Raw genomic sequence first — 23,729 nt, 5'->3', positions numbered from 1 at the left:
TGCTGAGTCACGGTGGGACAGCAACTCTCCACCACAACCCCCACCGCCGCCCCCTCCAGCTCTAGGATGTGCTGAACCTCCAGAAACCACCGGCTTGGCTCTTCTCTCATCCGAGGTCCCTCCCGCCACTCCTGGCCCTGGGAGGCGGCTGTCCTGGGAGACCAGCCAAACTCTCCGTCGCCTCCAAGTCACGAGGAGCAGGGTTGAACGAGGGTGGGGGAGGTAGAACCCTGGTCAACAAAGGTCCAAAGACCAGGCCACAGCTTCGGAAGAATAGAAAGGCTTGGAGATTGCAGTTCTGACACCTCAAGTTACCAGAAAGTAGGGGAAACAAGCAATCATATAAACACACACACACAAATAACACTCCCCCACCAATAGATGCCCCTTCCATTGTTCCCAGCCAGCCTCCTCCCAGTGACCTTCTACAGCACAAGCTGTCCCTCAGTCTTGCTGCGATGTTCACTGCAGCTACATGCGTGTTTAGCCACGCATGGAGCCAACACTGATTCAGGAAACCTACTCCCTGCAGTAGACCGACTTCCCTCCGATGGGTCCAAAACTTCACGCTGGCTTTGTCCCTCTGAACATCCCAGACATCTAGTCCAACACCAAGCTGGCCTTCCCCCAAACCTGCATTTCCTCCTGCACTCCTTGGCTAAGGGAATGGCAGCAGCAGCCAGGATTACCAAATCAGAAAGCTGGGCGATCTCTTACCCACTGCCCACCCCTGGCCCCCCACTTTCGCCAATCAGTCTGTTCATTTGATCTTCTCCAGATCTGTCAAATCTGTGTTCTATCGCCTCTGCTCACTAAGAACTAAGGCTGCTGCCTCCCGACTGGTGCCCAGCCCTCTAGCCTCACTCTCATCCATCCTCCACATTCAATCATGAATCCATCTGTTCATGGAACATATACTGGGCACCAAGTAACAAGCACCTTGCAAAAAAACTGGGAGTGCAGAGACAAGATAGAAACAATTGCCTGCCTTCCAGGAGCTTACCATCTACAGCACCAGCGTAGGCAATCGAAAGGGTCTCATAAGGCCAGGTGGGGTGGGTCATGCCTGTTATCCCAGCACTTTGGGAGGTCGAGGCAGGTGGATCACTTGAGGTCAGGAGTTCGAGACCAGCCTGGCCAACATGGTGAAACCCTGTTGCTATTAAAAACACAAAAATCAGCCAGGCGTGGTGGCAGGTGCCTGTAGTCCCAACTACTTGGGAGGCTGTGAAAGAAGGATCACTTGAACTCGGGAGGTGGAGGGTGCAGTGAGCCGAGATCAAGCCACTGCACTCCAGCCTGGGCGACAAGAGCGAAATTCCATCTCAAAAAAAAAAAAAAAAAAAAAGTGTGATACATATATAGTATTTCATTAAACATACAAATATATATTACAGTTCCTAATCTTCATCACTTATATGAGTTACAAATATCAACCCAATTTGTCATCCCTGTTTTAACCTTGCTGACAACATCTTTTGTCTTACAGCTTTTCATTTTTAAGTAGGCAAATCTGCCAACTGTACTTTCATGGCTTCTGACAGCCTCAGAACATTCCCTACCCCAAAATTATAAAAATCTTCTATACATTCTCCTCAAAACTTTATACTTTTTTTAAGACTTGGATTTTTAATCTATCTGGAATGTATTTTTAAATACTCAGTGAGTCATTTTTCTCCACATGACTGTCAATTGTTTCAACATAATTTGTTAAACCCATTCTTTCTTCCCTAATTTGACACAACAGTTTAGCATATCCCAACTTCTCATACATAGGTGGGCAGGACTATTTTGTCACATTAATCTAGTCATCTCTTCCTGTGCCAGTACCATACTGCTTATAGCACTTTACTGTACTTTTATTATAGCACTAAATGCAAATCTATCAACACACTGACTCCTCCAAATGAACTTTAGAGCCATTTTGTGAAGTTTCAAAAAAAAAAAAAAAAATACTGTCCCAGAGACAGTAATGGCTGAGGAAAAACAAAAACAAAAAACTGCCTTTTATGGAAATTGCAGTGAATTTACATTTATTTGGGGAAAACTGACATCTTTACAAAATGAAGACTGACCAACCATTTGGGAATATGGTACCTCTTCATTTATGCTAGGCTTTTTGGATTTTTTTGGTCCAGCAGTAAGCATTCATAGTTTTCTCTATATATTTCTTGTTAACTTTATTCCAAGGTACTTTAAGCTTTTGTTGTCAATGTAACCGAAAAACATTGTTTCTTTTCCATTTTTTCCCCCTATTTTCTAACTGGTGGTTACTGCTATCAAGGAAAGCTTTGGATCCTATATGTGGTGACTTTGCTATACTCTTATTCTAAGAGATTTCCAGTGTAAGGTTTCTAAAAACAAAGCTAATGCGGTGTCTCTATGTTGTCTCCAGGATCAAGTTTAACCTCTTTTTATGGAACACAACCCTGCCCGACCTTGCCCCTATTCTCCACCCTATCCAGTGTCCCCCAACATGCACTGTACTTTCCAGGCCAACATTCTTTCTTTCTTTCTTGTTTTTTCACACGGAGTTTTGCTTTGTCTTGCAGGCTGGAGTGCAAAGGCGCGATCTCGGCTCACTGCAACCCCCGCCTCCCAGGTTCAAGCGCCTGCCTGGTTCAAGCGATTCTCCCGCCTCAGCCTCCAGAGTAGCTAAGATTACAGGCGCATGCCACTACACCTGGCTAATTTTCGTATTTTTAGTAGAGAGGGGTTTTGCCATGTTAGTTAGCCAGGCCTATCTCCAACTCCTGACCTTAAGTGATCCGCCCGCCTTGGCCTCCCAAAGTGTTGGGATTACAGGCGTGAGCCACAGTGCCCAGCCCCAGGCAACATACTTTCTTAAGGCAGCTTGAACAGGTCATGCATTTCCACATTGCCACACCTTTGCATATGCTGTTCACTCTGCTCCAAATTCCTTTCCCTGTTTCGCTCCTGCACTTCACCTTCCTTTTAACTTTTTCTGCAAACTTAGCTCAGGGGTCTTGCTTAGGGAAGGCTTCCCTGACCTCCTCCTATCCCAGACTGGGTAAGGTACTCCTGGTCTAGCAGCATCCGTTTACCTTATTCTTGTAGCTCTAGCAGCACTAAAACGTGTTTCCTGTAGGTAACATAGGTGCATTTTTTAATGAACCCGTGAAAAAGAAATCACCCTAATTCCGTCGGCAATTTGTTTTTAATATTTCAGTAGTTGCTTTTTTAAAATAAGGTTTGGAAATCTAGCTTCCAGCTACAGGTTTGTGAGTATCCTGAAATTAATAGTTCTTCCACCGATGCGTCAAAAGATGCAACAGAACAGTGGACCTCGAAGCCAAGACCTAGATAGGGGCAGGGCCTAGCTCCAGCTCTGCCACCCATAAATTCACATCCACACTGTGCCTGGGACTCAACTGCATGCCACACACACTGGCCCCGCCCCTCCGGGGTCTCTTTCACCTGTCACCCGCCATCAACCCCGTCAGCTTCTCTCCAATGACACCCCAGGGTTGTCCTACAGGGCCACCGAAGCCTGAAGCTCCTGTGAGTGTGGCTGATAAGAGGCCATTTTGAAAAGGCCTCAGCATGGGCTTCGCCTTTAGATCCACGTCGCTTCTCCTTTCTAACCGGAGATGTGTCCCTTGGGTGCGAAGCGACTCCAGCGATTCTCTCCGAGGCCCCGGTGGCTCACTCCCAAGACACTCGGGGGAGGCGGTCCCCATCCCTACGGAAACCCGGCCCACCCAGCCTTTGTTGTAGAAACTGCACTCGGAGCCATATTTGCTTTCAGCCAAAGGCAGACGTGGTCGCCGGATCAGAAGGGCAGGGGCGGACCCGAAACCCGCCGTGAGCCCCACTTCTCCACCGCGCTCCTTCTTGGACTCTTGAGGAAGAGAAAGTGCGCTCGACCACCTAAGGCCCGCGTATCCACCTTCCACCTTCTCAATCTGCAGCAAGATGTCACAAGGGCTTCCCCGCAGCTATGATTTTTAACACCATGCCCCGGGCCAGGAGCCTCAGGGTGCTCGTTCGGGAAAATGGGAGCCAAATCAGGGTCACCCCATGCGCCCCCGCACCCCGCCCCCGCTGGTTCCAAGGCCCGGGCACACCTAGAGCGGGGGGCTCTGAGGTGGACTTCCCGCGCCTCCTCGCAGCTTCCCTCCAACTCCACTAAACGGGCCCCAGGGGCACAGAGACGACACCACTGTCCCCGAAGCAGTCCGGTACCGGTCCCCGCTCCCGAGCTCCGCCAGAGCGCCCGAGGGCCTCTAGCGGCCGCCCCTCCCCCACCGCAGGGGCGGGGCTCCGCGCCCACCGGAAGGAGCGGGCGCGGGGCGGGCGGTGCTGATTGGCTGGGGCGGGCCTGACGCCGCCGCCACTATAAGAGACCGCAAGCTACCCGCTGCGCCAGACGTTCTTCGCCGAGAGTCGTCGGGGTTTCCTGCTTCAACAGTGCTTGGACGGAACCCGGCGCTCGTCCCCCGTCCCGGCCGGCCGCCCATAGCCAGCCCTCCGTCACCTCTTCACCGCGTCCTCGGACCGCCCCAAGGCCCCCGCCGCCGCTTCAGCGCCGCGCAGCCACCGCCGCCGCCGCCTGTCCTTAGCCTCCGCCATGACGACCGCGTCCACCTCGCAGGTGCGCCAGAACTACCACCAGGACTCAGAGGCCGCCATCAACCGCCAGATCAACCTGGAGCTCTACGCTTCCTACGTTTACCTGTCCATGGTGAGCGCGGGCGGCTCGGGGCGGTGGCGGGGGTCAGGCGCGGTTCCCGGGGCGCGCGCTGGGGCGGGCCGGGGGTGTGGCCACCCGCGGGATCCCCCGCCTCCCTGCGCCCTTCTGGAAAATGGAGGCTGCTCGAGGTTTCCGAGGGCTTCTCTGGCGCAGAAAGTCGGGGCAGCTGGTTCTTCTCAGCTGTACGTTGGGAAGGCTCCCTCCTAGGCCAGGGCCGCTTCTGCACACCCTTCTTTTTTTAAGGAGAGTTGGGTGTCCTGAAATCCTGGGGTTGCAAAACTGTCAGCCCGTGCGATCAATCCTGCGGTTAGGAAGGTGGAGTTTTACACTCCCATCTTTTCCTCTGCCTCCGGCAGTTGGCTCTGAAGCCCAGCGTTTTTTGCTTAGGTATCCCGCTCCAGCCCCCTAGGTATGGCGGGCCTGCTGGGTAACGGTGTCGAACAGCCAACCCTGGGGGCTGGCGCGAAGTGGCTTATCTTGTGGGCAGATCCCTCTGGAGCAGCCCTATCCACCTCTCGGCTCCGCTTATCTCTAAGTTCCACTTGCATTGAAGCGTATCTCTAGAAATCGCCCCTTCTGCAGTGTCACCTGACCTTGCGTCTAGGGAACTTAATTTTTATCTTTTATGTATCTTATTGTAAGAGGTGTGGCCGACTAAGTAATAAATCTCCAGTTCTTGGATAAAATCCACCAACAGTTACTGGGCAATAAATTTTTCAGTGATCAGTGGAATCAGTTTTCCCAAATCTTGGTCTTAGGCAGTGTCGTGGGAGTCTTCCTTAGAATTGCCTGTGATTGTCCAAACTATCCCAAGAATGTGTTCCAAATGGATTTGAAAACAGGCCTGTATTTCTGTGACTGTCACTGCCTTTCAGAAGTACTTGACTACATCACATGTCTAAAACTGAAAATCAAATTTTTGTGATATAAGTATTATAAAAGTATATTTGCATCAACATACTGCCCACAGTTGTCACCTTGCATGGGCGTTTTTAATTTTTTTTTTTTTTTTTTTTTTGAGACAGTGTCTTCCTCTGTCGCCCAGACTGGAGTGCAGTGGCACGATCTCGGCTCACTGCATCCTCCGCCTCCCGGGTTCAAGCGATTCTCTTACCTCAGCCTCCTGAGTAACTGAAATTACAGGCGCACGCCACCACGCCCGGCTAATTTTTTGTATTTTTAGTAGAGACTGGGTTTCACCATGTTGGCCAGGATGGTCTCCTGACCTCGTGATCCAACCGTCTCGGCCTCCCAAAGTACTGGGATTACAGGCGTGAGCCACCGCGCCCAGTAGGGGTTTTTAATTTTATAAATAAATCCGCGGTACAGCTGGCAGGCTCCTGAGCTCTTTGTTTTAACCATGCTTTAACATGGTTAATCCAGGAACAGGGAGGAGAAAAGGACTAAGTGCAGGGTCAGTACCCCAGCACCCTCTCACCAGACAATGAAAGAAAGTTTTCTGTGCACTAATACAGATCCTTAAGACATCACCCCAGGCAATGCCCATAATCTAAAGGTTCCTTGAAGTAAACTTTGAAGGATCAAGTTTCAGTTTTCTATTAGAAAGATTACTGTTGGGTTCAGTCCAGTAGCTCATCTGCCCCCAGTTTCCTTGGGCACTGACCCCTTCATGCTGCGCCTTGAGAAAGGAAGCCTAGGCCGACCATCTAGACCATCTTGCCTCAGTGTAGACTGTCACAGCTACCTGTCTTTGGGGATCCCTAATATAACACATTCAGTGTTCTCCTTTCAGTCTTACTACTTTGACCGCGATGATGTGGCTTTGAAGAACTTTGCCAAATACTTTCTTCACCAATCTCATGAGGAAAGGGAACATGCCGAGAAACTGATGAAGCTGCAGAACCAACGAGGTGGCCGAATCTTCCTTCAGGATATTAAGGTGAACAAAAGATCCTAGGGGTGTCATACTTCATCATCTAGCAGTGTTTGGGTATCAGAAATCACTTAAACTAGCAGTTGCCCTGATAAAGTGATGATACACTGGGCTTTTGCCTTTTGTGGTTTTTTTAGGCTTACCATCTAAACTAAATTAGGCAAATAGTAATGTCCCTTTTGCCAAAGCGTGGTGGTTAGAGATGACGGGCTTGCTGGTTTGTAGGTTAGTTGGTAGAGATGCATTACCCTATCCTCCTCATTCAGAAACCAGACTATGACGACTGGGAGAGTGGGCTGAATGCGATGGAGTGTGCTTTACATTTGGAAAAAAATGTGAATCAGTCACTACTGGAACTGCACAAACTGGCCACTGACAAAAATGACCCCCATGTAAGTACTGGAAACCCAGGAAATAAATGGAGGAAATGATTTGCCTTAGGGATTGGGAAAGCTGCCCACTAACTGTCTTCCCCATTGTTTTGTAGTTGTGTGACTTCATTGAGACACATTACCTGAATGAGCAGGTGAAAGCCATCAAAGAATTGGGTGACCACGTGACCAACTTGCGCAAGATGGGAGCACCCGAATCTGGCTTGGCAGAGTATCTCTTTGACAAGCACACCCTGGGAGACAGTGATAATGAAAGCTAAGCCTCAGGCTAATTTCCCCATAGCCATGGGGTGACTTCCCTGGTCACCAAGGCAGTGCATGCATGTTGGGGTTTCCTTTACCTTTTCTATAAGTTGTACCAAAACATCCACTTACGTTCTTTGATTTGTACCATTCCTTCAAATAAAGAAATTTGGTACCCACGTGTTGTCTTTGAGGTCTTAGGATGAATCAGAAATCTATCCAGTCCATCTTTCAGATTCCTTAAGTGCCGTTGTTCATTTCTAATCACACTAATCAAAAAGAAACAAGAGTATTTGTATTTATTAAACGCCTTAGTTTGGGCAGTATACTAAGGTATGCCTGTCTTGGATTTCAGACAGGACTAAGGAAGGGTTCCTGACTCAATCCAGTGTCTGAGCTACATGTTTCCGATGGTTCAGTCTAGCTTTCAACAGTTTTTATGAATGAAAGGCATTAAAGGCTGAAGTAGTCCTGGACTACTGATTTTTATCTGTTAAGCTAACCGTTTGATTCAGGCTGTCACAGGACATGTTCTTCAGTATGGACAGCTGTATGGCTGTGACTGGATCAGTGTCCTGCTGGTGTACACACTGGAGAGGACCTGGCTGGCGAAGCATGCCCGTTGGGAAGCAAGTTAGGAATATGCTTCATCCCTAGTGAGAATGGGAGAGAATTAACAGTGTGAATATGGAAGGAACCTTCATTTCAAATACTAAAATGTTGCAGTAGGAGGGCAAAGGTTGAGAGGATCCTTTTTTTTTTTTTTTTTGAGATGGTCTCATTCCGTCGCCCAGGCTGGAGTGCAGTGGCTCAATCTCACTGCAACCTCCGCCTCCGGGGTTCAAGCAATTCTCCCCTCAACCTCCTGAGTTGGGACTACAGGCATGCACTACAACACCCAGCTGATTTTTGTATTTTGGTAGGGTTTTGTGTTGGCTAGGTTGGTCTCAAACTCCTGACCTCACATGATTTGCCTGCCTCCACACCCAGCCCAAGACAAGATTCTGAAATAACATCTTTTGCTAAACAAGCCACAGATGTTTGCCAAGTTCCTGTCTAGCCCTAGAAGCAAGACTGAAACTGTTGCCCTTTTAAGTTTTCAATTACAATAGCTGGGTGTTCTGATTGAAAGTAACTGAGAATCCAGAAACGGGAAGTTATACACTTCCTCCCCACATGACTGGGGCTGAAGTGGGGTGTTTCCAATTGGGTGAGAGTGCCCAGGAAATCTGGAATAAAGGGAAACATCTGATTTTGTGACAGCTTTGGGCTGACCCCAAGGAGCATGAAGTATTTTGGTGAGGTCCCCCAGGCAGTGAGAAAATGACCTAAGGGCCCTGGACACCCTCAATGTCACCATCACCATCGTAGGAGTGAGGCAGTTCCGGCCACCCTTTTCTGTAGTGCTTGGGTACTACCCTAAATAGTTATGGGGAAGTGTTCATCTGTCATCCAGCTGACTGCCACCCCATGGTTTTGGGTCAGCCACCCTTGCTCAAAGTAAGTTGGGGCCAGTGATAACATCTGTTCAGCCAAGCCTGGCCTGTCAGCCCTGGGATAGTTCTCTAGCAGCACTTTGGTCAGCACAACCTCAGCTTCCTTCACCTGCTCCCAAGAAGTCTTCCTGGTGATACCAGGCTCTTGGGTGAAGTGAGAAAAGGTCCCGAACACTTCTAGGATCCCTGTGGAGGTGGCCAAGTATATACCCCAAGCCAGTGCTGGGCGTAGGTCCAGCATGCTCTGGCAGTGATGGAACCCTAGGAAATTGTGGAGGAAGGGTAGGTTCAGAGCAAGGGAAGCTGGGGTGGGGCACAGGGCAATACAGTGCCCCTGGTTTGGGTGGAGGACAGACCTGTTTTCTAAGGCCCAATAAGGATCCACGTGATCTTTTAGTGTAGCGTGTATGTTGGTTGTTGATAGTTCCAAAAGTTCTTTGAGATGATTTTCAGGGATCTCTGGCGTATCCGTCAGGTTAAACTCCACGGTTTTCCTCCTCACGTGAGATACTTCTGGGTGCTCCATCAAGGCCCCGTCACTCCCTGAGAGCAATTCAGAACTGTTCTTGGCCCCAGAACTCACAGTCTTTAGGCTTTTGTCTTTGGTGTCTATGCCTGTGACACTGTGAAGCTTTGATGGCGCTGATGGTTCTGGGGGGAAGAACATGGGAGTGGGACTGAGGGGCGTCTGTGGGGCACTGTAGTAGCCTGGCCTCTGATACAGTGGGGCAGACTTGAAGGTGTCCACAGCCTTAAGCTTCCAGGCCTTGTTGTCTTCCTGGCCCCTAATGTTCTGTTTGACTGCCTTGTGGTTTTTGGGCAGGCCCTCGTGGAGAAGGGATTCCCTCTTGGGCCACAGTAGTTTGGTCCTTGAGTTTGCCCTGGGAGGATGGTGATCATGGGACTGCAGCCCTAGGAAGCGGCCAATGATGCCAGTGTGAGCGTCCTCTTCATCCTCCTGATTGGGCTGAAACTCCATCTCCTCTTTGTTCAGGCTGGAAAGAAGCAGGAGATGCAGGGCTGGGCCAGTGGACAAAGGACTAACACCTGGCCTTCTCCCTTACCCCTTCCTCTCTCTCGGTTGGCCCAAGCCAAGGCCACACCATCTTCCTCACAATACCCCAGCTCTCACCTCTCTCCTGATCCGTCCTGTACCTCCCGGTGATCCCTCCAGGCCCAGCTCACCTCACTGTTTGTTGACTCCCTCTTGACCAGAGTTAACACCCAACCCCCTCAACCACCCCTGCCTGGCATGTAAAGCCCTCCTCATCATTCACTTCCCCTTTAAAACCTCCCACTCCAGGCAGTCAGAAACACTGGTGCCCTGGCATGAGTGGTGCAGATGAGGCCCATGAGTGACTCTGGGCAATGCCAGGGATTTGTGGTTCCAACTGGGAGCGACATCCACAAAGGGAAATTTGGCTTCCTAGCAACAGGCATCCCAGGAGCCCAAGACCTTTACCCTGCAAGGGAAAGCTTGTCTACCACAGAGTATGGCCTGCCCTTGCCCAAGTTCAGATTTTTCCCATGTTCCATGGCCCAGCTCCAGACCCTGCTGGAAGCCGCCTCCAGGCAGACAAAGGTGACTGTGTTCCATGTTCTGTCCCTTTCCTAGATGTCCAGTACTTTGTACCTTGTATCCAGTGTTTGAGGCTTGGGTTTGAGCTCCCTCCGTAAATTGCGCATTCCTTGGAGACAAGGTCTGTGCTTTATTGTTCTGTTTTCAGCCTTCCCCCCCACAACCTTCAGCTGCTGGGGTACAGACCATGTAGGGCTCAAAGTCATCCTCCAGAAATGTTTATGACCTCCATAAGGCCTCCAGCCTTCATTTGATCACCTTCCCAACTCTTCCTCAAACTATAGACTCTAGTTAAACTCGATTGCAGTCTAGTAGGATACTTGGTTCTTAAAAGAACAAGCGGCCAGGCACGGTGGCTCACACTTGTAATCCCAGCACTTTGGGTGGCCAAGGAGGGTGGCTCACCTGAGGTCAGGAGTTTGAGACCATCCTGGCCAACATGGTGAAACTCTGTCTCTACTAAAATTACAAAAATTAGCCAGGCTTGGTGGCAGGCACCCGTAATCCCAGCTACTCAGGAGGCTGAGGCAGGAGAATTGTTTGAACCTGGGAGGCAGAGGTTGCAGTGAGCCGAGACTGTGCCACTGCACTCCAGCCTGGGCAACAAGGGCAAAACTCTGTTAAAAAAAAAAACAACAACAAAAAACGGAAAGAGAAAAGAACAAGCGGAGAACAGCACTGGATACTGTGGAAGAAAACCTTGAGTATGAACCCTGACATGTGCCCAACACTCTCCAAGGCACTTTTAACTCTTGTCCTGAGGAGAAAGGACTAGCTGGGATAGCCCTTCAGCCCACTGCAGCTCAAGAGGGATTCAGATGGAATCAGGGAAGTGGGACCATGTGAGGATAAGTCTGGCTGCTGTGGGTGGCCTGAGTCCTTTACTCGGTAGGACAAAGTCAATTCAGGAGGTACCTGTGATGGCCTGGCTGCCTGCTAGGACATGTTTGCTGCTCCTTCCCCATCCCAGGGAACCCCACTTCCACTTCCCATCCAAGCACTGTAGCTTATCAGAAAACATAGTTCTGACACCTATAATTCCAGCACTTTGGGAGGCCAAAGCGGGCAGATTACTGGTCAGGAGTTCGAGACCAGCCTGGCCAACATGGTGAAACCTCGTCTCTACTAAAAGTACAAAAATTATCTGGTTGTGGTGGTGGGCACCTGTAATCCCAGCTACTGGGGAGGCTGTGGCAGGAGAATCACTTGAACCCAGGAGGCGGAGGTTGCAGTGAGCCGAGATCACGACACTGCGCTCCAACCTGGGCGACAGAGCGGGACTCTGTCTCAAAAAGAAAAGAAAACATAGTTCTGGATGACAGGAGCCAGGTCCTAACGTTCCACTGCATCACTGATCACAGGCTGCCCTTCAAGTAGCAGATGCACCATTTGCTAGCTATGTGGCCTTGGGCAACTTACTCTTTCTGAACCTGTACTTTAATCATCTGAACACTTGGGATAACAAACTAAAATTATTGGGAGGAAAAAATAGTTACTATTTCTAAAGAGCATAGTACAGTGCCTGACACTTACTGAGGCACCCAGTATGTATTACCTAGTGCTATTCTAAGTTCCTAGGCAGACCCCTGCACTAGGAGGGGCTTCCCACCCAGCCCCCTGGCACTGGCCACACCTGATGTTGAAGGTGGAGCCCATAAAGGAGGCTCGACGGAACTGGGCGGAAGCAGCTGTGTAGGGGGGGTGTGGCTCAGGCTCATTCCAGTACATGTCCGGCTCCATCCGAGGCAGGTCCTGGTGCATCTCATCCACAGCCAACAGGGACACCTGGTCACCAGGGACAGAAGTCCCACAGAAAGGTCATCCCAGGCAGGACCTTGTAAGTGCCTGATGACTTGGAGGAATCTCTCCCTCTCTCTGGACCTCAGTTTCCCTGTCTGTGAAATGGGGAGATGGGTGCCTGCCTGCAGCCTCAAAGATTGAGGTGAGAATCCTGTGAGTGAATGGCTGGCTGCAGGAGGGAGGAGGGAAAGGGGTGATCATTCACTGTGAGACCTCCCTACAGAACAGTGGGGTCCTCTCTTTGGGTCCACTTTGGGGAAGGTCCATGGTATGGCCTCTCTCCCTCTCTCCATACCTGCAAATTCCTGTCGACAATCCAGTTGGTCTCAAAATCATCATCATCCTCTCCAAAGGGGTTGATGAGCTGCTCTGCCACCTTGGGGACAGGTGAGGCTCTGTAAACCCTCAGGCAGAACTCCTCAAAGCCAGCCTCCCCACTTAAACCTCAGCTGCTGCCATTTCCACACCACATGATGCCCTTCCTGCCTGACCACTGTCTTCAAAGCCAGAGTTTAGGGCTCCAGCCCCCCACACCTGTGGGCACCCACACACTTCTGGACACAGCCCCTCTAACTATCCTGAGCCAGTCCTTCCCTGAACACCCACAGCTGTCCCTGACTGTATCACTCGGCTGAGTCACCACCTTTATCTCACCTCATGTATCTTACCTGGAGCTGCATGATTTTATTCATTCCTGCAACAGAGATATATACTGAAGCTGGGCTGAACTAAAGGGCAGTCTAGGTGGGCAGATTCCTAGATAGCAATCTCTAAAATGCCCTGACAAAGCCCCGAAGAGGTGGCACGCCTCTGCCTTCGGGGTCCAGGGGACATCTTGCAGGCCACTGGGGCACCTTGGAGAATTTCAAGCATAAAAGTGTGATTTGTTTTGATCTGTAGAAACCAAAGATAACTGGGGGCAGGGGGAATTTAGAGGAATAGGAATGCATGCATATGTGTGTGTGTGTGTCAGTCACAGCGACAGGAAGGGCAGAGACAGAGACTTACACCCCCACTACCAAAAAATAAAGGAAGGTAGGAAGGGAGAGAGAGTGGGTGGGCAACAGAAAGAAGGAAAGATAAAGAGTTGGAGAGAAAACTGTGATTCAGAACTCCTGTTTGGCGTACTGGCAGTGGTGGGAGGGAATACCTGGACAAGCCGCTTGAGGTGAGGAACAAGACACCCCAACAGGCATCTTGAATAAGGAGAGGTGGTGCCAATCTGCCTTGTAAAGGGCAGGGGCTAGGGAACCTTAGGGCTTTGTTTTTTTTTTTTGTGGTGGTGGTGGTTGTTGTTTGAGACAGAGTTTCATTCTTTTGCCCAGGCTGGAGTGCAGTGGCGCAATCTCAGCTCACTGCATCCTCCGACTCCCGGGTTAAAGCAATCCTCCTGCCTCAGCCTCCAGAGTAGCTGGGATTACAGGCGTGTGCCACCACACCTGGCTAATTTTTGTGTTTTTAGTAAAGACAGAGTTTCACCATGTTGGTCAGGCTGGTCTCGAACTCCTGACCTCAGGTGATCCACCCGCCTCGGCCTCCTAAAGTGTTGGGATTATAGGCATGAGCCAAGGCACCCGGCCTCAGGGCTTTGTTTTAAGTAGAGATGAGAAGTATCCTCACCAGCAGGGCCTGCCACTGCCACTCCAATTCCATGAATTCCCCTATTCTCCGGACAAACATTTGAAGAATATTCTCTTGAGGGAGCAGCAAATGTTTAGACTGACTGAGCTCTCCCTATCCCTCAAGCTGCTAAGTCTGGGCCTTGGGTGCAGCCTTGGAAGCAGACCCAGGCCTCAAGAAGGCCCCGCTGGAGTCTCAGTTTCCTCATACGTAACAACATGGAAATGTGCAGACCAGAGGGCTGTGGTCGGGGCCCTGCTCGCTGCTTTCTACCCGTGAGACCTTCCTTTCCTGACAATGTGTCCTCGTCTCAGGCAGCTGCTGGCCATGACCGCTCTGGCCATGCCTCCAGCCGAGAGGGGCCCTGGAGAGGCTCACCTTCAACCAGCCAACATAGAAGAAGAACTGCAGGAATGTGAAGACGGGCACAACGAGGTCCAGCTCATGGCCAGGGTAGGCCTTGGCCGGGTTCAGAAACTGCCGCCCAACTAGACAAGTCAGGAAGAAGCTGTACACCGCCACAGTCACCACCTGGAAGGAAGAGGAGGAGGAGGAGGAGGAGGAGGAGGAGGAGGAGGAGGAGGAGGAGGAGGGTGCAGCAGCAAAGGGCTAGGTGGGAACCCTAAAATCAGGATGCTCCCGGGGCTGGGAGTCTGAGACAGGAGACCGAGGCCTTGTTCTGACTTGCACACTCACGTGACTTAGAGTCTCTGTTAACCCCCCCCCACTTTTTTTTTTGTTTGTTTGAGACAGAGTCTTACTCTGTCGTCCAGGCTGGAGTGCAGCGGTGCGATCTTCACTCTCTGCAACCTCCACCTCCCGGGTTCAAGCGATTCTCCTGCCTCAGCCTCCCAAGTAGCTGGGATTACAGGCATGCACCACCATGCCCAGCTAATTTTTGTATTTTTAGTAGACATGGGGTTTTGCCATGTTGGCCAGATTGGTCTCGAACTCCTGACCTCAGGTGATCCACCTGCCTCAGCTTCCCAACATGCTGGGATTACAGGCGTGAGCCACTGCACCTGGCCAACCTCTCTTTAAAATGGGGATAATCACACCACCTCTACTGGACTGGGTCAGGCAGGAGCCTGGTCTCTAAGAACTCATCCCTGCAAAGTCTAGACCCAACTTCAAAGTGCAGACCCAACTCCTGGGGGAGCCACTTAGCCTCTAGGTGAGCCCTTCCCATCCCAGCTGCTTCCTTGGTCCTTCCAGCCTCAGTTTTCCAAAAGGGCAGCCTCGCCAGCCTAGTCCTCACCTGTGTATACACCAGTGGGATACTAATCCAGTCGTAGGCATACAGGTGTCCACACTGAGTGCGCAAGGTGTTCATCTCCTGGGGGACAGCAGGGAGGGATGGGGTTCTGAACACCACCTGCCCCCACCCTGGGCTCGCCCCCACTCTTCTCCAAGTACCAGGGCCTGGTACTCATGGTCCATTCCTGGCTGTGTGATCATGGGCAGCTCACTAAACTTCTTTGTGTCTCAGCTTCCTCATCTATCAAAAAAGAACCAGGACCTCACAGACTCAGAGAGGAAGGAGGGGCATCTGAGGAGGGACCACCTCGGGCTGTGGAATGCTGTTGGAAAAGATTCTGCAACCCCACCTCAGGCTTTGGGAAGACTCTTGGGGGCTCAAGGCTTCTCTTTGCAGGAAACCTTGTTTCCTGTGGACCACAACCCTTCCCACTCTGCGGCAGCCCTGTCTGCACAGCGGGCTCACGTTCAGCAGGCTCTGGAGCAGGATAGGGTCCCGGATTCGACCTCCAAGCCACGCCTTCATTGACAGGTTGGCAAACCACACCCAGGGCACCCAGAACATGTTGTGTGGTAAGTTCAGCTTCTCCAACTGCTTGTGTTCTGCCGGGGTCATAAAGCCTGCAGAGTGGAGTGAAGAAAGCGGTGGGTGGGAGAACCTGTAGAAGGGATGGCTGGCATCCCTTCTGCAGGCCCGGCCAGGACCTGCCGACCTATAGGAACCTCAGCACTCCTTTGCCATCTTCTTTCTTTCAACTACAACAAAATTTCTGAGCACCTACTATGTGCTATTCTGGGCTGAGCATGTAGGCAGGGTATTTATTTCCAGAGACTGGGTCTGGCTCTGTCACCTAGGTTGGAGTGCAGTGATGTGATCCTAGCTCACTGCAGCCTGGAACTCCTGGGCTCAAGTGATCCTCCTACCTCAGCCTCCCGATACTCAGCCTCAGACTACAGGCACAAGCCACCATGCCCTGCTAATTTTTAAATTTTTGTAGAAATGGGGGTCTCCCTACGTTGCTCAGGGGCGTCTCAAACTCCTGGGCTCAAGCGATCTTCCCACCTTCGCCTCCGAAAGCGCTGGGGTTACAGGCGAGAGCCACTAAGCCTAGGCTGGGTCTGTCTTAGTAACCAGGACCAGTTCAGGCAAGGCTGAGGGGGAGTCAGAGACCAAAGTCCCATACCTCCAGAGTGGAAACCGGAGATCAGAAGGGGCAAGGGCAGAGAGAGGTAGACCCTAGTACCTCACCAGTTCCCAAGCCATCACCCTTCTTTCCATTATCCCTCAAGGGTCCTTAGCCCTGCCTCAGACTCCTACTCTCGGAGGGTGGGCTCCTGGCCTCGCCCCACCTTCAGACACCTGACTCTGTCCCGCCCAATTGAACCCCCAAATCTTGACCCCACCCCACTCCTGGCTCCACCCGATCCCCGAGTCCGGGGGACTTTGGCTCCACCCATCTTCCATTGCGGCGGAGCCCATCATGGCCCCTGGCTCCGCCTCATCCGCCCCGTTGCTCCGGAGCAGCCCACCTGCTTGCACCAGGTGCTGGGCGCTGGGGAAGCGCTTGTAGACCGCGGTGCTGATGCTGCGCAAGATGAGCACGTTGCCCAGGTTGGCGTAGCGGATGAGCGTGCGCCGCAGCAGCCGGCCTTGCTCGTCCTTGCCTTCGACGAAGCCCGACACCAAGCTCATGAGGCGGTCGGGCCACGGCAGGTTCTCGTACTGGTTCCACCAGCGGGTCACGACCAGCGTCACGTAGAAGCCTGGGCAGGAGGGGCAGAGGGAGAGGGGCGAGGGGCCAGGCTGCGGCCAGAGCCCAGGGCCCAGCGCCGGGTGATGCCTCGGCTCCTCCAGCTTTCTGCTGCGAGCGGGCCTAGCCCCCAACCCTCCTGGAAGGCGCTCAGGAGCGGGAGGCAGGCAGAGTCTCTCATGGAGGCGCGAGAGCTCCAAGGGTTCTGTCTCGCGGGGGTCCCCCTGCTGGTCCCAGAAATCCGCCAGACACCCTCCCCTCCCGAGCAGGGGCTCCAGGAACCATGATGTCAGCGCTTCCCTCAGAAAATGGGGTTTTCATTGCTAACAGCAGGACGTCTTACCTAACGTCTAACTTCAGTCTCTCTGGCTGCAGTCCGCACCTTTCCCTGAACTACAGAGAGGCGCCGACCTGCCGCTGGCGTCCCCGCTTCCCCCACGACAGCCCCTTGCCTCAGCTCCTCGTGGTCCTCCCCTGGCCTGTCTGAAGCCTGGGCGGCCACGGGGACCCAGAACAGCCAGAAGGGGGAACTCACCCAGCACGAAGGAAATGGGAATGAGCTGGATGTAGCTGTCGCAATACAGAGTCAGCTTCTCAAACATCAGCTGTTGCTCTTCTGTGAGGGCCAGCCTGGGGGTGGGTGTGGGGGTGGACATGTATGGACGCAGCGAGGAGATGGCTGAGACTGTCCCCAGGTCTAACCCGGCCCTTTTTCAGTTTAAAATGCTGTCATATATTCTGTGATTATATCTGTCCTCTATTTTATTGTTTAGATAAATGTTTTTGGTTTATTGGTTTTTGTTTGTTCGTTTGTTTTCAGATAGGATTTTGCTCTGTTACCCAGGCTCGAGTGCAGTGGCACAATCATGACTTACTGCAGGAGTGGGACTGCCTCGATGCTGTCCCACATTTTCCCCAGCCCAGGTCCCCTCCTGAGGCCTGAGCCAGGTCCATGATGCTCCTCGTGCAGCCCCTAACCCGGACGGGCTGGAGGAGGCCCCCTCCAGTGGTTTCTTGTGGGGAGAATCCTCACACTGGCCACTGGGAGATGTGTAGTTCAGGTCCTGCTGCAGAGGCCAGTTTCAGACACCCTGACCCTTTGAATGCAGCCAGGGGTCAGTTGTTTCGACCTAAAAGCAGGTCGAAACAGAGTGTTTGGGCCGGGCACGGTGGTTCACGCCTGTAATCCCAGAGCTCTGGGAGGCTGAGGCAGGACCAGGAATTCAAGACCAGCCTGAGCAACATAGCAAGACCCCATCTCTACAAAAAATTAGCTGGGTGTCCCAGCACTTTGGGAGGCCAAGGTGGGCAGATCACGAGGTCAGGAGATCAAGACCATTCTGGCTAACACGGTGAAATCCCGTCTCTACTAAAAATGTAATTAGCCGGGCGTGGTGGCGGGTGCCTGTAGTCCCAGCCAATCGGGAGGCTGAGGCAGGAGAATGGTGTGAACCCAGGGGGCGGAGTTTGCAGTGAGCCGAGATGGCAGCACTGCACTCCAGCCTGGGCGACAGAGCGAGGCTCCATCTCAAAAAAAAAAAAAAATTGGCTGGGTGCGACGGCCATATGCCTGCAGTCCTAGCCACTGGAGGCTGAGGTAGGAGGATCACTTAAGCCCAGGAGTTGGAAGCTGCAATGGGCTGTGATTGCCATTGCACTTCAGCCTGGGTGACAGAGCAAGACCCTGTCTCTAAAAAGAAACAGAGTGTTTGGCTTTAACAAGAGGGATGAATAGGCAGACCGAGGATTTTGTTAGAGCGGTGAAACTGCTCTGCCTGATGCTGCCATGGTGGAGACATCATTACACATTTATCAAAACCCATGGAATGTACAGCCCCAAGAGTGAACCCTGCTGTACGCTATGAACTTTGGGTGATGGGGATGTGTCAATGTGGGTTCAGGGATTGTAACAAATCTGCCACTGTAGTGTGGGGGTGTTGATAGTGGGGAGGCTGGGGGCAGGGGGAGGAGCAGAGGCACATGAGAACTCTACCTTCTGCTCAGTTTTGCTGTGAACCTAAAACTGCTTTAAAAAATGAAGTCTGACTTTTTTCAGCATGCGTTGGTGCCCAAGTAAAAACCAAAGACCAATGTGCTTTCTTATTGGTATTATAAGGAACTCAAGAAATTCATGTATTTGATATTTTATAATCCATTGTAGTCATTAGTGCTTTTTCAATTTAAAATGCTGTCATATATTCTGATTATATCTGTCCTCTATTTTATTGTTTAGATAAATGTTTTTGGTTTATTGGTTTTTGTTTGTTTGTTTTGAGATAGGCTCTTGCTCTGTTACCCAGGCTCGAGTACAGTGGCACAATCATGACCTACTGCAGCCTCAACCTCCTAGGCTCAAGCAATCCTCCTGCTTCAGCCTCCTGAGAAGCTGGGTGGGACTACAGGCATAAGTTACCACGACCAGATCATTTTTTAATTTTTTTTTTTAGACGGAGTCTCACTCTGTCACCTAGGCTGGAGTGCGATGGTATGGTCTCGGCTCACTGCAACCTCTGCCTCCTGGGCTCTAGCAATTCTCCTGCCTCATCCTCCCGAGTAGCTGGGACTACAGGCACGTGCCACCACACTCGGCTAATTTTTGTATTTTTAGTAGAGACGGGGTTTCACTATGTTGGCCAGGCTGGTCTTGAACTCCTGACCTCATGATCCGCCCACCTCGGCCTCCCAAAGTGCTGGGATTACAGGCGTGAGCCACCGCGCCCAGCCAATTTTTAAATTTTCTATAGAGACAGGATCTCTCTATGTTGCTCAGGTCTTAAACTCCTCGACTCAAGTGATCCTCCTGCCTTGGCCTCCCAAAGTGCTGGGATTACAGGTGTGAGCCACTGTGGCTGGCTCTAACTTTTTTTTAAAGTACCTTGGTGCCCTAGTAAAAACCAAATGTGCTTTGTTGCTAGCATTATTAGGAACACAAGAATTTTATGTATTTGATATTTTACAGTCCATGTAATCACTAATGCTTTTTCAATTTAAAATGCTATCATATATTCTGTGATTATATTTGTCCTACATTTTATTGTTTAGATAAACATTATTTTGTTTGCCTTTGAGACAGCCTGTGACTCAGGCTGGAGTGCAGTGGTACGATCACAGCTCACTGCAGCCTCACAGGCTTCAGCCATCCTGCCACCTCAGCCTCCCAAGTAGCTGGGACCACAGGCAAATGCCACCACTCCCAGCTAATTTTTTAAATTTTTGGTAGAGATGGGGTCTCACTATATTGCCCATTCTGAACTCCCAGGCTCAAGTGATTCCCCCCACTTTGGCCTCTCACAGTGCTGGGATTACAGACATAAGTCACTGCTACAGGCCTTAGATAAACATTTTAATTAAAAAATAATTTTTAAGAGATGTATCATGTGGACTGGGCACAGTGGCTGACACCTGTAATCCCAGCACTTTGGGAGGCCGAGATCGGTGGATTACTTGAGGTCAGGGGTTCAAGACCAGCCTGGCCAACATGACGAAACCCCGTCTCCACTAAAAATACAGAAAAAAAAAAAAAAATTAGCCAGGCGTGGTGGTGTGTGCTTATAATTCCAGCTACTCAGGAGGCTAAGGCAGAAGAATCGCTTGAACCTGGGAGGCAGAGGTTGCAGTGAGCCAAGATCGCCCCCGCTGCACTCCAGCCTGGAGTGCAGGCTGTAAAAATACAAAACAGCCAGAAATCACTTGAACCCAGGAGACAGAAGTTGCAGTGAGCCGAGATCGTGCCACTGTACTCCAGCCTGGGCAACAGAGTGAGACTCCATCTCAAAAAAAAAAAAAAAATCTCTTCCATGCAGGTCCCATCCATTGGACCTCCCTTCAACCCCAAGAGAGACCACTACCCTAGCAGGTAAGACTCTACCTCTCAGAAACTGACCTCTACTGTAGAGCTGAAAGTGAGACCCTGTCTCAAATAAAAAAAAGAAAAAAAAGTACCATGTGGTTGACCAGGCGCAGTAGCTCACACCTGTAATCCCAGCGCCTTGGGAGGCTAAGGCAGGGGGATTGCTTGAGCCTAGGAGTTCGAGAGCAGCCTGGACAACACAGTGAGAGTCTCACTCTCTCTCTCTCTCTCTCTCTCTCTCAATGTACCATGTGGGCCTATGAGTCTGTGTGGGATTCAATAAAACAGGCCAGTTGAGTGGCACCAGACAAATTCTGGGCTCCAGGGCTCCTCCTGGGGTTGGAGGAAGGGTGGCTAAAACCCTGCTGGCCTGGGTTGAGCAGCCTCTCAGTCTGACTTCTTTTCTCTCCCCAGCCCCCAGCCCCAGCCTCAGCTCCAGTGCCCAGGACCTGGTAAGGAGCTCAGCTTGGTCTTGTAGTGAACTGGTACATGGGCCCCTGAGCAGGCTGGGAGGCCCCCAGGAGCTCCCAGCCCCCGCCACATCCCTCCCAGGCCCCCCACCCCAGCCCTGCCAGCTTTACCTATAAATAAAGCGGATGATGTAGTAGCAGAGCAGGAAGATGAAGAACTCGCCATACAGCAGCTTGTAGATGCTGCCCCGCCAGCACAGCAGCAGGCGGGAGAAGGAGCCTAAGCGGGCATTAGCCACTTGGCTTGTGTAGGTGATGGTCATGGCCAGGCACTTGGCTGCAGCAGGTGGGCTTGGGTCCTAGTAGAGAGGGACACGGATTGGGGGTTGGTAGGGATCAGAGACCCTGGTCAGAGCCTGCCAGGACCCTTCCCTGCTCTGGGCCTCAACTCTCCCATAGGGACCCTGGGAGGTGGATGAAGTGGGCTCCAAGGCCCTGCCAGCTCTGACTGCCTGTTGGAGGTGGAAACCCAAGAAATTAAGCCCAGAGGCTGCCCATTGCTTTGGCAAGGGAAGATGTAGATAGGCATGTGCATTGCCATGTGCCTTTAACTTTCTGTAATCACTGGGCACGGTGGCTCATGCGTATAATCCCAGCACTTTGGGAAGCTGCGGCGGATCACCTGAGGTCAGGAGTTCAAGACCAGCCTGGGTAACATGGTAAAACCCCGTCTCTACTAAAAATACAAAAAATTATCCAGATGTGGTGCGGGTGCCTGTAATCCCAGCTACTCAGGGAGGCTGAGGCAGGAAAATCGCTTGAACCAGGAGGTGGAGGTTGCAGTGAGCTGAGATCATGCCATTGCACTCCAGCCTGGGCAACAAGAGCAAAAGCTCTGTCTAAAAATAAATAAATAAATAAATAATTTGTACAACGACAAAGGCAGTAACAGCAGCAATGTCTACACACTAAGCTCAGGTCCTCTGGGCTAGGCAGTGTTCTCAGCCCATCTTGTTCATTAACTCCCAAGCTCTCTCAACCACTCTAGTGTGAGAAGTATGGAAGGCACCAGGCAGCTCTGTCCACCACCATATTCCCATTCCCATAACGGAACCTAGCTGGTAGAGATGCTCAAACGATGTTTACGGTGGCTCCAGGGCTTTTCCACCTGCTGATCTTCCTGCCTGGAGGAAGGTCTTCCTGAGATACCTGCATGGCTCCTTCCCACTCCAGGTTCCCTTTAGAAAGGATGTTCCCAACCATCCTACCTGGAAATAGAGCCCCACTGCCACCGGTGCTCTCTGTCTCCTCACCTTGCTTGATATTTCTAGAGAGCACTTCTCACTACTTGAAATTATACAGGATATCTACCTGTTTACTGCCTGTTTCCTCCTCAGAATGGAAGCTCCTCTTGTGTTCTCATAGAAGGCGCTTGATGAAAATTTACTGAAGCAGTGATTGATGTCCCCTCCATTCTTTCCCTATGTGTTTTGCTGCAGCTGCACTGGCCGGCTGTACCTGATGCACACCATGCTCATTCCCACCTCAGGGCCTTTGCACAGACACACAGGTGCCCACACACCCACGCATGTGCTGCCTGTGTGTGCACATCCCACACACATATGCAAGATGGCCATCCAACCCTGAAGGCCTCAACGCCCCAGCCCAGTCCACCTGGGGCACCTTGTACTCACAGGTGGGGTTCCAGGTGGATCCAGTGATCCCACAGAAGGTCTGGCCACTAGGCTGGTGGGACTCCCTGGGACTCTGTGGCCAATGCCTCTGCCCACTTTTAGAGGCTGGCACTGCCCACGTGAGTGCTGAGCCGTCACTTGACTCCCTAAGCCAGGGCCTCCACAAAGGAGTCCTTGTCTTGGTCCCTCCTTGTAATCTGCTCAGAAGCAACGGCCAGCACAGCCTGGCCACGGCCCCTCTAATTTCTTCTTGGAGGGCGTTGGACTGAGACCAGGGCTGGAATTTAGGGCAACACCCCCTCTACCATGGCCCTAAAATCCAGAGGCCAAAGCATCTACTCCACCAGTGTTCTGACGCCTGAGGCCTTGCAGAGAAAGTTGGGGGTTAAGGGGCTATGCTGAGCCTCAACTCCTGTGCCAGGAACTCTCCAGGAAGGAGATGCCTCTGACCAGGCCCTGGGGTCTTTGACAGCTCTCTGGGCTGTGGAAAGAATGAATACCAGGCTGCAGTCACCAGTCCTGGTTTCTGGTCCCAGCCTTGCCACCTGTGTGTGGTGACCCTGGGTGGGTTTCAGTTCCTCTCTCGGCCTCAGTGCCCTGATCTGAAAAGGATGGTGTTGCTTGGGAATTTCATCACCCTAGTAAAATGACAGAATTCTGCATGTACTGGTGAGGAGCTCTGATTGGCTGCTGGTGACATCATATGTTATTCTGGCTGTGATTGGCTGGCAGGGCCCATTAGTAGGTTGCTTCAGAGAGATGGAAGGAGAAGCCTGCGGGGGCTGGTGTAGGGAGGGGGTGAGAACTTGCCGGGGCTGGTGGGGGTTGACAGAACAGCCCTTAAGTTTATGCTGCTGGCTTCCAGCCAGTGCAAGATGGGAATAAGTGCCCAGATCCCCACGGGCAGCTGGTGAAAATCTCAGCATGTGATTCAATAAATTTTAATACATCAATCCATATTCAAGGGTTCTCCTAAGCTGTTGGAGTGATGGGTGTCTACCTACACACTCCTCTTGTATTGTTCAGTGA

The 23,729-nt window shown here is 51.6% G+C and overlaps 2 protein-coding genes, 1 long non-coding RNA gene and 1 pseudogene across 7 annotated transcripts; 2 read left to right on the top strand and 2 right to left on the bottom strand.

Moving 5' to 3' along the window:
* Positions 1-2,901: 2,901 nt before the first annotated feature.
* On the bottom strand, positions 2,902-4,593 carry LOC104679451 (annotated as a pseudogene).
* FTH1 (ferritin heavy chain 1) lies at positions 3,690-7,423 on the top strand. 2 transcript variants are annotated; one of them, XM_030917755.1, is made up of 5 exons: positions 4,515-4,532; positions 4,567-4,705; positions 6,468-6,614; positions 6,875-7,000; positions 7,096-7,423. In XM_030917755.1, exons 2-5 carry the CDS (start codon positions 4,592-4,594, stop codon positions 7,258-7,260), a joined length of 552 nt encoding a protein of 183 aa, XP_030773615.1. In that variant the 5' UTR covers positions 4,515-4,532; positions 4,567-4,591; the 3' UTR covers positions 7,261-7,423. The 2 variants fall into 2 exon arrangements, with proteins under 2 accessions (XP_010383219.1, XP_030773615.1); XM_010384917.2 differs by having other exon boundaries at positions 3,690-4,705.
* A 100-nt stretch (positions 7,424-7,523) lies between these two features.
* BEST1 (bestrophin 1) lies at positions 7,524-23,334 on the bottom strand. Of its 4 annotated transcripts, none has more exons than XM_010384914.2 (10): positions 22,701-22,915; positions 17,282-17,376; positions 16,526-16,759; positions 15,462-15,616; positions 14,997-15,074; positions 14,117-14,269; positions 12,414-12,494; positions 11,952-12,103; positions 9,096-9,734; positions 7,524-7,896 (listed from the first exon to the last, which is right to left on the bottom strand). In XM_010384914.2, the coding sequence occupies exons 2-10, from the start codon at positions 17,346-17,348 to the stop codon at positions 7,878-7,880; spliced, it is 1,578 nt and encodes a 525-aa protein (XP_010383216.2). In that variant the 5' UTR covers positions 17,349-17,376; positions 22,701-22,915; the 3' UTR covers positions 7,524-7,877. The 4 variants fall into 4 exon arrangements, with proteins under 4 accessions (XP_010383216.2, XP_030773614.1, XP_010383217.2 ...); XM_030917754.1 differs by lacking the exon at positions 22,701-22,915 and adding an exon at positions 21,178-21,329; XM_010384915.2 differs by lacking the exon at positions 12,414-12,494 and having other exon boundaries at positions 22,701-23,334.
* LOC115893549 lies at positions 14,070-20,602 on the top strand. Its single transcript, XR_004053572.1, has 3 exons — positions 14,070-14,191; positions 15,228-15,568; positions 20,550-20,602. It is a non-coding gene; the product is annotated as an uncharacterized LOC115893549 (long non-coding RNA).
* Positions 23,335-23,729: the final 395 nt, after the last annotated feature.

The sequence above is a fragment of the Rhinopithecus roxellana genome, chromosome 15, assembly GCF_007565055.1.
Source record: "Rhinopithecus roxellana isolate Shanxi Qingling chromosome 15, ASM756505v1, whole genome shotgun sequence".
NCBI classification, from domain to species: Eukaryota; Metazoa; Chordata; class Mammalia; order Primates; family Cercopithecidae; genus Rhinopithecus; species Rhinopithecus roxellana.
The sequence above is the reverse complement of the archived record's forward strand: the minus strand, read 5'-3'. Positions and strand labels throughout refer to the sequence as shown.

Bases quoted from the DNA above. Each gene is read 5' to 3' on its own strand.
- FTH1 (XM_010384917.2), top strand. From the start codon at position 4,592: ATGACGACCGCGTCCACCTCGCAGGTGCGCCAGAACTACCACCAGGAC. The intron at 4,706-6,467 runs GTGAGCGCGGGC...TTCTCCTTTCAG, and splicing joins CCTACGTTTACCTGTCCATG to TCTTACTACTTTGACCGCGA. The intron at 6,615-6,874 runs GTGAACAAAAGA...CTCCTCATTCAG, and splicing joins TCTTCCTTCAGGATATTAAG to AAACCAGACTATGACGACTG.
- BEST1 (XM_030917753.1), bottom strand. From the start codon at position 17,348: ATGTTTGAGAAGCTGACTCTGTATTGCGACAGCTACATCCAGCTCATT. The intron at 15,075-15,461 runs GTGAGCCCGCTG...GCTGTCCCCCAG, and splicing joins TGCTCCAGAGCCTGCTGAAC to GAGATGAACACCTTGCGCAC. The intron at 9,735-11,951 runs GTGTGGCCAGTG...GCTTCTTTCCAG, and splicing joins GGCTCCACCTTCAACATCAG to CCTGAACAAAGAGGAGATGG.